The 13,033-nt window shown below is 40.1% G+C and overlaps 1 protein-coding gene across 1 annotated transcript in view; it reads right to left on the bottom strand.

Moving 5' to 3' along the window:
* The window catches only part of LOC126240963 (putative pre-mRNA-splicing factor ATP-dependent RNA helicase PRP1), an 80,009-nt gene that overhangs the window by 47,484 nt on the left and 19,492 nt on the right, over window positions 1-13,033 (bottom strand). Inside the window, exons 5-6 of the mRNA XM_049947966.1 lie at window positions 9,253-9,429; window positions 6,934-7,135 (exon numbers count right to left, since the gene is read on the bottom strand). Coding sequence (XP_049803923.1) covers window positions 6,934-7,135; window positions 9,253-9,429 — 379 coding nt within the window. The remainder of the gene's footprint in view (window positions 1-6,933; window positions 7,136-9,252; window positions 9,430-13,033) is intronic.

The following is a 13,033-nucleotide window of genomic DNA, read 5'->3' as shown; positions in this document are numbered from 1 at the left end:
GGTTGATGAAACCATAGCCCTTGTAAAAAAGAATCTTCTCAAACATAAAAAACTAAGTGAAATTCAGATTGCGGAACTGATTGGTTTGCTTAAGGTCGTTTTAAAATACAATTATTTCACGTTTAATGGGAAAATGTATGTGCAACCAGATGGTCTAGCAATGGGTAGCCCCCTCGCCGGTATTTTAGCACATGTTTTTATCAACGCCCTGGAAATAACGTTCTTCAATTCAAGTTCAGAATTACGCCAAAAAATCCGCTATTATGAACGTTATATTGACGACATTATAATTGCTTTTGATGGTACTGATCATTAGTTAGAGCTTCTCTTCAATACTTTCAATGGTTTACATGAAAAGATTTCCTTCACAAAAGAACTTCAGAATGAAAAAGGTGAACTTAACTTCCTCGATTTAACAATTTCTATACAGGATAGATCCTTCAATTTCAATATCTTCCGTAAGGAAACGTATTCAGATAATGTCATCCCTGCTGATTCAACTCATCCAAAAGCTCATAAACTGGTGTTTTTTTCATTCTGCCATTCACCGAATGGTAACTACTCCTTTATCACCTGCTGATCAACAAAAGGAATTGAATGTCATCAAAGCAATTGCGGCTAATAATGGGTACAATCAGAATATGATCGATTACTTGTTCAATAATAAAATTTCCCAAAACTGTTCGACTTTGAGCAACAACCTCCCCACTGATAGCAAAGAAGCTAAAAAATTTATTTCCATTCCTTTCTTGGGTAATATATTGTATAGGGTTAAACGTCTTCTAAAGAAAAAATATAACTGTAACGTCTCCTTCTCTACAGATAACAGTTTAAAAAGAAATCTTGTACATTCAGTAGAGATTGCCAGCGATTGGTTTTCCAATTCAGGTGTTTACAAACTAACCTGTAATAACTGCCCTTCATATTATATTGGTCAAACAGGCAGAGCTGTGAAAACAAGATATAAACAACACCTATTAGGTAAAAAAGGAGCTAATATACACAGCTCTACTTTTGCTGAACACCTCCTGATAGCCGGCCATACGCCTAAACAGTTAGAAGACACGGTTATCCTACACAGACAAGTCAAAGGACGTAGACTAGATCTGTGGGAAGAGTTACAAATTTTTAAATATCTAGAGCTCAAAGATGGTAATATACTGAACGACCAGTTGAACCTTGCTTGTAGACAATTTTTCGAAGGCTTTAAACGTGTACTGTTTATGGTATAACATTAATGCTGGTAACCTCAGTGGTCTATTTTCTCAGGAAGCTATGATGCACTTTCAAATCTTTAAGCTCACTACCCTTTATGTAATGTGGTTTTCTCACGATTTACGGCTGCCACTACATCGGCCCTTATGTGATTTTGTCTGGCTCTAAAACGTTGGCTCCCTGCGAATGTGTATTAACTGGATTGTGGACCAGGGTTCGTAATTCTGTCTTAAGAGCCATTATTGTCAATTTTAAAGTTCTGACATATATACCGTGTGTGGGCTTCACTAATATAGTAATGTAATTTTTATATTCTGGCTGTATATGCCACTGTACGTAACTCTCTCGGCGTAAGCGCCACCTGCCTTTTTCATGTATAACTACATTAATTGTACCAAGGCTCCCATACTGTTATAATGGGAGTGTTAGACGCTTTCCTTCTTTTTATTGTTACTTTATCTAAGGACGTTATTAATACTGATTATTTACACGTTGCTTTTGTACGCCAATCGGCACATGGTTCGCGCCATGAGCGCCACCTGCCCTGGCCGCAGAGTAACTATGCTGGCCGATTACACTCAAGTCAGTTGTGAGCTCTGCAACATCCATGTACTAATTTATATTTACATGACAAACCCTATTTCTATGGCTATATTTTAATTTTGACAAGTGGATCTATGCAGACATTTGTAAAAACGGCGATGATACATCAGTCCATACTAATGTAAAATTGTAAGCACCAGACGTCGTTCTCATATTTCTGTAATGCAAGAGCTCTCTAATTTGTGTTAAAATCTATTCTTGACTTAAGTTTCATACCTTTCTAATGTAAGCTATGATGTTCATTGTCCTTAGGCCACCTTCTGAAGAAAAATTTAAATTTGTTGAAACCTAGGTAAAGAATTCTTTATCCATTGCAACTGGTCGGCAGTTTATAATTTTATTACGTGGAACCGTTGCTGTTGTGCAGCTATATATATATATTGGTCTTTAAACATGTCTGCTTGTGTCTGTATATGTGTGGATGGATGTGTGTGTGTGTGTGCGCGCGCGAGCGAGAGTGTATACCCGTCCTTTTTTCCCCCTAAGGTAAGTCTTTCTGCTCCCGGAATTGGAATGACTCCTTACCCTCTCCCTTAAAACCCACATCCTTTCGTCTTTCCCTCTCCTTCCCTCTTTCCTGATGAGGCAACAGTTTGTTGCGAAAGCTTGAATTCTGTGTGTATGTTTGTGTTTGTGTGTCTGTCGACCTGCCAGCACTTTCATTTGGTAAGTCACATCATCTTTGTTTTTAGATATATTTTTCCTACGTGGAATGTTTCCCTCAGCGCTGGCACGTCGATAGACACACAAACAAACACAAACATACACACAAAATTCAAGCTTTCGCAACAAACTGTTGCCTCATCAGGAAAGAGGGAAGGAGAGAGAAAGACGAAAGGATGTGGGTTTTAAGGGAGAGGGTAAGGAGTCATTCCAATCCCAGGAGCGGAAAGACTTACCTTAGGGGGAAAAAAGGAAAAAAGGACAGGTATGCACTCGCACACACACACATATCCATCCGCACATACACAGACACAAGCAGACATTTGTAAAGGAAGAGAGTTTGGGCAGAGATGACAGTCGGGCGGAAGTAAAGAGGCAAAGATGTTGTTGAAAGACAGGTGAGGTACGAGCGGCGGCAAATTGAAATTAGCGGAAATTGAGGCCTGGTGGATAACAAGAAGAGAGGATATACTGAAGGGCAAGTTCCCATCTCCGGAGTTCGGATAGGTTGGTGTTAGTGGGAAGTATCCAGATAACCCGGACGGTGTAACACTGTGCCAAGATGTGCTGGCCGTGCACCAAGGCATGTTTAGCCACAGGGTGATCCTCATTACCAACAAACACTGTCTGCCTGTGTCCATTCATGCGAATGGACAGTTTGTTGCTGGTCATTCCCACATAGAAAGCTTCACAGTGTGGGCAGGTCAGTTGGTAAATCACGTGGGTGCTTTCACACGTGGCTCTGCCTTTGATCGTGTAGACCTTCCGGGTTACAGGACTGGAGTAGGTGGTGGTGGGAGGGTGCATGGGACAGGTTTTACATCGGGGGCAGTTACAAGGGTAGGAGCCAGAGGGTAGGGAAGGTGGTTTGGGGATTTCATAGGGATGAACTAAGAGGTTACGCAGGTTAGGTGGACGGCGGAAAGAGACTCTTGGTGGAGTGGGGAGGATTTCATGAAGGATGGATCTCATTTCAGGGCAGGATTTGAGGAAGTCGTATCCCTGCTGGAGAGCCACATTCAGAGTCTGATCCAGTCCCGGGAAGTATCCTGTCACAAGTGGGGCACTTTTGGGGTTCTTCTGTGCGAGGTTCTGGGTTTGAGGAGATGAGGAAGTGGCTCTGGTTAATTGCTTCTGTACCAGGTCAGGAGGGTAGTTGCGGGATGCGAAAGGTGTTTTCTGGTTGTTGGTGTAATGGTTCAGGGATTCCGGACTGGAGCAGATTCGTTTGCCACGAAGACCTAGGCTGTAGGGAAGGGACCGTTTGATGTGGAATGGGTGGCAGCTGTCATAATGGAGGTACTGTTGCTTGTTGGTGGGTTTGATGTGGACGGACGTGTGAAGCTAGCCATTGGACAGATGGAGGTCAACGTCAAGGAAAGTGGCATGGGATTTTGAGTAGGACCAGGTGAATCTGATGGAACCAAAGGAGTTGAGGTTGGAGAGGAAATTCTGGAGTTCTTCTTCACTGTGAGTCCAGATCATGAAGATGTCATCAGTAAATCTGTACCAAACCTTGGGTTGGCAGGCCTGGGTAACCAAGAAGGCTTCCTCTAAGCGACCCATGAATAGGTTGGCATACGAGGGGGCCATCCTGGTGCCCATGGCTGTTCCCTTTAATTGTTGGTATGTCTGGCCTTCGAAAGTGAAGAAGTTGTGGGTCAGGATGAAGCTGGCTAAGGTAATGAGGGAAGAGGTTTTTGGTAGGGTGGCAGGTGATCGGCGTGAAAGGAAGTGCTCCATTGCAGCGACGCCCTGGACATGCGGAATATTTGTGTATAAGGAAGTGGCATCAATGGTTACAAGGATGGTTTCCGGGGGTAACAGACTGGGTAAGGATTCCAGTCGTTCGAGAAAGTGGTTGGTGTCTTTGATGAAGGATGGGAGACTGCATGTAATGGGTTGAAGGTGTTGATCTACGTAGGCAGAGATACGTTCTGTGGGGGCTTGGTAGCCAGCTACAATGGGACGGCTGGGATGATTGGGTTCGTGAATTATAGGAAGAAGGTAGGGGTGCGGGGTGTAGGTGGGGTCAGGAGGTTGATGGAGTCAGGTGAAAGGTTTTGTAGGGGGCCTAAGGTTCTGAGGATTCCTTGAAGCTCCGCCTGGACATCAGGAATGGGATTACCTTGGCAAACTTTGTATGTAGTGTTATCTGAAAGCTGACTCAGTCCCTCAGCCACATACTCCCGACAATCAAGTACCACGGTTGTGGAACCCTTGTCCGCCGAAAGAATGACGATGGATCGGTCAGCCTTCTGAAATATTTGATATGTCGGTTCTCAAAGGAATTTTTTCAAACTGTGTAAGATGTATTCATTGTAGTGAAGTTGGTCTGGAACTCTCCATAATAAAGCACGTAGGACTTGCTAGTGAAATAGAACTGAAATGTGATAAGTGTTCATACATGACCACCTTTTGGAACAGTGTTGCAGTAACTGCAACTGAAGAAAATGGTAGCAAAATCTATGAACACAACATTAGATTTGTTTATTCCTTGCGTTCAGTTGGTAAGGGTGCTACTGCAGGTGCAATTTTCTGTGGCATCATGAATTTTCCAAATCCCCCAACCAAGTTTACGACCTATAATAAATTAATAGGGTCTAAAGTAGAAGATGTCTGTATAGAATCTATGAAGAACGCTGTGGAAGAGGCAGTAATGGAAAATAATGATAACAGAGATTTGACTGCAGCGTTCGATGGTACCTGGCATAAACGGGGACACACATCTCTTCATGGTGTAGTATCTGCCACCAGTATGTATACAGGGAAAGTTTTAGATGTAGCAGTAATATCAAAGTATTGTAGATGTCCACAAAAATATAAAGGTACACATGAAAATAATTGCAAAGCTAACTATAGTGGCAGTAGTGGAGGAATGGAAGTGGCTGGTGTTGCCAGTATATTCCAGCGTTCTGAGGCGTGTGATAAAGTGCGATATGTTAATTACCTTGGTGACGGTGATTCTAAAAGTTTCAAACATGTTCAAGGACTGAAGCCCTATGGTGATGATGTTTTAGTGCAGAAATTTGAGTGTATTGGACACGTACAGAAGCAAATGGGAACAAGACTTCGGCGACTGAAAGCTTCGTACAAAAAACAAAAACTCAGTGATGGTAAAGGGTTGGATGGGAAGGGAAGGTTAACTGACAGTGTAATTGACAAAATACAGAACTATTATGGAATGGCTATTAGGCAAAATACACAAAGTGTCGACGAAATGAAGAAGGCTGTTTGGGCTCTTTTTTTTTTCATACTTCTTCAACCGATGAAAATCCCCAACATAGCTTGTGTCCCGAAGAAGAAGACAGTTGGTGTAAATATAACAAAGGATTGCTAACTGGTGAAGTGTACACTCATAAGCATAGTCTGCCTCATGCAATAATGGAGGTGATAAAACCTATTTTCAGAGACTTAGCAGCACCTGAACTGTTGAAAAAGTGTATTCACGGAAAAACTCAAAACCCCAATGAAAGTGTAAATAGTGTTATATGGTCGAGAATCCCCAAGACTGTATTTGTTGGAATAGAAAACACTTCACTTTGGTGTGTATGATGCTGTTGCGACTTTCAATGATGGCAACATTGTAAGGTGCAAGGTATTTAGAAATATGGGAATGAAGATAGGTTCTAACATGGTACGAGCGATGCTTGCTTTAGACAAGGAACGCCTTTGGGCTGCAGACAGGGCTGTAAAGAGTCTAGAAATACAAGCAAGAGTAAACAGGAGGAGGAACAAGAGGAAGCTGGAGGAGGAGTTTGCAGAGGATGAAGATAATCCATCCTATGGACCTGGAATGCACTAAAAAGTTAATCCAATCTTTGTCGCTCGATTCCCAAAACTTATTTTCTCATACTAATTACATGTTTTCTAAGGATCTTCCAAACATATTTGTTTCAAACTTTCAGTAAATGTTACACAGTACCTTCTGCATAATTTAACACAGCCTTTTTCCAAAAAACTGTATATTTTTGAATATATAAATAAAAAATTGCAAAAAAATGTTGTGAATTTTCATTACAATTGAAAAAAAATCATCGTTAATAACTGAACTAAAATTTTGTAAAATCCCTGTGTTAAGTTGTAGCCCACATTCCAATAAATAATCTGTAAAAAGTTCAACTTCCTACCTCAAATACTTTGTGAGGAAAGATGTAATTTATAAGCGTTATTTTAACATTGCAAGTATAGGGCGTTCTGGAGCCCCTTAAGTGTTTCATGATAATGGCACAACACATTATCCCAGGAGATGTAAAGTTTTTGAAGAAGGTTCTTTACACCACAACTGAGTACCCATGTGCACGCGCACGCACGCACGCACGCACACACACCCCTCTTCTTGCTCTGTTGCTCTGCTTGCAGACCAACAAAGGATTTTAACAAAGCAGTAGATTCACTACTTATGTTACCTGTGATGTTTGAGAAGTAATGAATTTATTAATACAAACTTACTTGAAATTTGCCTGCATCAAGAGTAGCAGACATAATGACCAGCTTCAGGTCAGATCGCTGCTTTATAACCTCCTTCAGGACACCCATTAGGATATCAGTGGCCAGTGTCCTTTCATGTGCCTCGTCAAGGAGAATTACTTCATAGCTCTCAAGCATAGGATCTGACATTCCTTCACGTAACAACATACCGTCTGTCATGTACCTAATTGCACATTAATATTTTAGTGCACATACATGTGGATAACTTACATGATAAAACTAACATTAGACAAAGAAAATTAACAGCTTGATTTATATTAGTCATTCAAAAGGAAATGATAGGGAAACTGTAGAATGGAAATCACTGAAGTGATTGTAATACCACTGCCTACAAAAGAAGGTGTGCTCCCTGTAGCAATGCTGAGGCCCTGAACTCACTGCTAGGGATATGAGCTCACACCATGTGACAAGAGCAAGCACATGCATAAGACAACCATCCACTGCACTCAGTCATGCTGAAAACAGAGAAATGGAGGCTTCAAATGAAGAGTAAGGGAGTGTAGTGCATTTTCTAACAGCAGAAGGCGTGCAAGGAACAGAAATTCTTCAAAGAATGGCACAAGTATACAAAGAGAACTGCATATCTGTTAAAAGGGTCAAGGAATGGCTCAAGTGACGTGATGATCAGATGTCACTGGTCAACGACACACAATCTGAAACAACACACTGCATTAACAATACCCTTGTTCAGCAGATGGAGGTCCCTATTACTGAATGCCATTGCGCAAAAGGTCGGACTGAGCGTTGGAAATGCAACAGACATGCAGTGCTCTCCAGTACTTATACCATTCTTCAATAAATTTCCATTGCCCATATTCCTCCCACTGTAAGGAAACACACTACTTTCCTTTGCTCTTCTTCTGAAGTCTTTATTTCTCTGTTTTCAGTACTACTGCATGTAGTGGTGAGTCGATGTGTGCATGTGCTCACACTCTTGTCTCATGCGAGTGTGCACCGATTTCCCTCTAGCAGCAAGTTTGCAGCCTCGGTGTTCTTACAGGGATGAGACCTTGCTTCATAGGCAATTGCGTTACAGCTGCTACAGCGTTCCATTTTACGACTTCCAGTTCATTGCTTTTTCAACGACCACAATACGTTCGCACAGTGTACAAATAAATAAAGCATTAATTTACTCCAAACAAGGTCCAAAACTGACAAGACTGGTAGAAACATTGAAGGATGAATACAGAAAATAAAGGAATCAAGAAGGGAGAGGACAATATACGTAACAATTAGTCAAGGTTAAAATTAATCAACTTTTTTTAGGAAGGGGAAAAAGGAAAATATCAAGAATATAATTCAGAATCTTAAGTGATAGCATTATAAATCCTGCTAGAAAAAAAGGCTTAAGTTAAAAGATTATGAATTTAAAAATAATACCAACAATAATAATAGCAAATTGAAGAGCTAAAGCAATGCTGCTAATAGTAGCAGTGCAGTAAAAAACGGAAATATTGTCTAAATATTCTGAACAGATTACTACTAAAAGCACTACTATGATGAAATTAAGTAAGATCCGAACAACATAGTGGGGGGGGGGGGGGGGTGAGAGTGGTTAGGGACACACACACACACACACACACACACACACACAGACAGACAGACAGAGAGCGAGAGCCCACAATTACCAAACTACTGCAATACAATCTCCCCTTACAAACTACAGTACAAGCTATACATTTCTGCCTACATTTTCCTCTTAATTAACAGCTACTCAATCTCCCACTTGTATAGCCCATAATATGTAACTGCAATTTAAATTAGTTAACATCTGCCATAAAAAGGTCTGCAACATTGCCTTAACAAGTATTGGGTGGAGGCGAACACCACACCACTTGTTTCTTTGCAATCATAGAAAATTGCTTTGCACTCTATTCCCTACAAAAGTGATTAACAAATCCTGAATTCAAGTGGTCATATCATCTCTATCTCTCTCTCTCTCTCTCTCTCTCTCTCTCTCTCTCTCTCTGCCATTCAACTACACTGTTCAACCTATCAATCTTGTTTATGTGCCCGCCAACCAAGTAACGTCGCAGTTATAAGATGAGTGGTTATGGTTACTACTTTTTAAAACATTAGCAAAGCCAATTAAATGAGAAGAATGTGAACTGTGTAAATGAAATTTATTCTTCTATACTGTAAGGCTCAAAAATATTTATTATTTAATAATCATCTAGACAGAGAAAATTAGTTGAATACAAATGAAATAACTTTAAACAGAAAAGTAATGTCCCTAATACAAGACTATCATAATAATACGAATTTCAACAGTCTACTTACTTCAGTAAAGTTTTTGCAGAGGAACAGTCCTCGAATCGTATGCTATAACCCACTTCCTGTCCCAGACAAACGTCCATTTCTTCAGATACTCGCTGAGCCACAGACATGGCAGCTACTCGTCGTGGTTGTGTGCAAGCTACACCTCTTTTACCTTTCGTCAAAGCGTACTCAACACACCTGAAAATTTTACATTTTTACATTACAACTTTTTAACACGTATTAGGTACAGTTTTCACATAATAATCACAACACGGAAACAATTAATATTTGATTCTATCAGAATGTGAGGCATTAACTGAAATGTAATCACTTCTAAACAAATACTTGGTTTTTTAAACATTTTCCAAACTTCAGTAGTGTGAAAATGGCAAAGCTTAATAACAAGACAATCTACAGTTAGTCCAATACCCTCCCCCTCCCCTACCCAAAAAAAAAGACATTCAAAACAGAGAAATAAAGAGAAGTGCTTACAAAACTGGTAGGCCTTTTACAAATTTCTTGCTTATGAAATTAGAAAAATGTTTCACATATGTAAAAAAATTGGTATCACAGCATATTTTAATATCTTAGGACAGTTAATAACGCTGTGTTAAAACAATAGATGACTTAAATACAGGACAAATTAGGAACTCGTAAATGTTTGGTACACCACATGAACTTCAGTAATGTTACCTTAGAACCAAAAAGCTGCAGTTTTTCTCAATCCCACTTAAGATTTATCTGATGTGCTCTTAGATACTGGAGGTGGTGTCATGTCATGATGTCATGCAACAAATGACTCATTACCAAACATCTGTTTGTTGATGACAAGAGAGTAAACAGTGGTGAGTCTAAGAATAATGACATGAGAATGACACAATAAGTAGCTTATACTTCTGCCAATTGAAGATTCAAGCAGCACCATACAGGCACTTTCATTGGCATCTCACATATCCAATGTGAGAGCCCATTCAGTGCCCACAAGTGGGGCGAGAGTATATCATCCCAAACGACAGGTTCGCCATAAGCACTTGTCCACACACTTGTTTCACAGCTAAGCTGTTGAGCTATCGACCATTGTGGAACGTGCTTTCATCATTGATGAGCTTCCTGTTGTGGTCTTCGGTGAGCTGCTCCCATCTGTCATAGCCACCATTAAATGTGTTCATATCACAATTGGTGCACTTTTTAAAGTGCAATGTAGGTCTTCAGGTGATCTCTTCCCAAGTCCTATCCCGCTAATTTATTTATTTACACATCAACATCCATAGGACCAAACTGAGGAGCAAATCTCCAAGGTCTCTGAACATGTCAGTACATGAAATTACAACATAAAGATAATAACAGATTTAAATAAAATGTTTATGAACCTGGAAAAAGTCAATCCACAAGTTGAAGTAAATGCAATCAACAACAGAACAAGAATCAGCTAAATTTTTCAAGGAACTCCTCGACAGAACAGAAGGAGTGACCGACGAGGGAACTATTCAGTTTCCATTTGAAAGCGTGTGGATTACTGCTAAGAGTTTTGAATTCAAGTGGTAGCTTATTGAAAATGGATGCAGCAGTAAACTGCACACCTTTCTGCACAAGAGTTAAGGAGGTCCGATCCAAATGCAAGTTTGATTTCTGCCAAGTATTAACTGAGTGAAAATTGCTTAGTCTTGGGAGTAAGTTGATATTGTTAACAAGGAATATCTATATTGATAGGTCAATGTCAAAATACCCAGACTCATGAACAGGGGTCGACAAGAGGTTTGTGAACTTTCATCACTCATTGCCCAAACCGCCCGTTTCTAAGCCAAAAATATCCTTTTACAATGGGAAGAGTTACCCCAAAATATAATTCCATATGACACAAGCAAATGAAAATGAGCAAAGTAGATCAATTTTCATGTCAAACGATCACTCACTTCAGATACCTTTCAAATAGTAAAAACGGCAGCATTAAGTCTGAACAAGATTCTGAACGTGGGCTTTCCATGACAGTTTACTATCTCTCCGAATACCTAGAAATTTGAACTGTTCAGTTTCAGTAATCATGTGCCCATTCTGTGAAATTAAAATGTCAGGTTTTGTTGAATTGTGTGTTAGAAAATCTAAAAACTTAGTCTTACTGTGACTTAGCGTTCATTTATTTTCTACAAGCCAAGAACTTAGATCATGAATCACACTATTTGAAACCGAGCCAATGTTGCACGCTACATCCTTTACCACCAAGCTAGTGTCATCAGCAAACAGAAGTATTTTAGAGTTACCCGTAATACTAGAGGGCATGTCATTTATATAAATAAGGAACAGGAGTGGACCCAACAATAATCTCTGCCCCCCCCCCCCCCACTTGACCATACCCCTCTCAGACCTCACATTACAGCCATTCTCAACATTGTGAATAATGACCTCTTGCTGTCTGTTGCTAAAGTAAGTGAACCAATTGTGAGCTACTCCCTGTATTCTGTAATGGTCCAACATCTGGAGCAATATTTTGTGATCAACACAATCAAACGCCTTACAAAGGGACCCTCCATACTGTAAATCACGGATTTTGATGCACATCAAATATGTTGTAAAGGCACTTACCCTGAGTACCTGGCTATCCGTTTTTTAGCAATGGGCCTTGGTTTTTGAGAAAATCGATTTTGAAGTTCATAGCGGTCTTTGTGTACCTGTATCATTATACGTATCTCAAGCAAGTCAGCATAGTGCAGCAGCAACAGTTCACGGTTACTGCATTGGATCGTCAGAATTTTCAATTTAATTTCAAAGAATATCAAAAACCAGTGTAAGAAGTGTGATATTATAAAGATATATTCAGTTAATAATTTTTTAAAATATTAATTCTGTTTGTGGTTCGCAGTTGAAGTTTGAAATGTTCGTACAACTGTTGCTTCTTGAGTTACCTGAAATCGATTTCCGCCCATTATCGTCCCCTCTCCCATGAATACCGTTAGCCATAAAGGGAACCCCAGCTCATAGGCCAAAGAGGATGCGAGTTGCATTCCTTTACGTTTGCATCTAACTACAGCGTCAGTTGCTCGCAAAACTTCTCTAGTACCGTGTGTTAGAAAAATTCTGTGAAATGGAAGAACCAAGTATTTCTGCAGTAGTGCACCCAGAAGAAGATCCACAAGTAGAGGAGTTGAACGAACAATCAAAAGGAAAAATCACAAATGCCATTACATATGCCGAAAATCTACTCCGCGACTTGAATCTCGTAACGAATACACCGCCCAGCGTGATCTCTGCCAATTCCGTAGCAATTGGCGATGAGATATGTATCGCAATGCAGGATCTCTTGGTCGAAAGACAGATCATTATTGATGATGATTGATAGATTTCAACGAAGAAGAGGAATTGGGAGAATGTGATCCAAACCACAAACAAAGTGAATATTTAAAAAATTAATAACTTAACATATCTTTATAATATCGCACACCTTACACTGTTTGTTGATATTCTTTGAAATAAAATTGAAAAATTCTGCCGATTTTGGAGGGGCGCGCAGGGGGAGGAGGTGGGGGACAAAGTACATGAGCAGGATCAAAGATTCAAATAGCCGTGAACCGTTACCACTGCGCTATGCTGACTTGCTCGAAACATATCTAATGATACGGATATACAAAGACCACAATTAACATCAAAATCGATTTTCTCAAAAATCAAGGACTGTCGCTAAAAAACCGGATTGCCAGGTACTCAGGATAAATGCCTCCACAACATATTTGAAGCACATCAAAATCCGTGATTTACAGTATGGAGGGTCCTCTTGTTAGTCGAATCAAAAAACATGCCTAGTGTTTGA

The sequence above is a fragment of the Schistocerca nitens genome, chromosome 1 (genome assembly GCF_023898315.1).
Source record: "Schistocerca nitens isolate TAMUIC-IGC-003100 chromosome 1, iqSchNite1.1, whole genome shotgun sequence".
NCBI classification, from domain to species: domain Eukaryota; kingdom Metazoa; phylum Arthropoda; class Insecta; order Orthoptera; family Acrididae; genus Schistocerca; species Schistocerca nitens.
The sequence above is the reverse complement of the archived record's forward strand: the minus strand, read 5'-3'. Positions and strand labels throughout refer to the sequence as shown.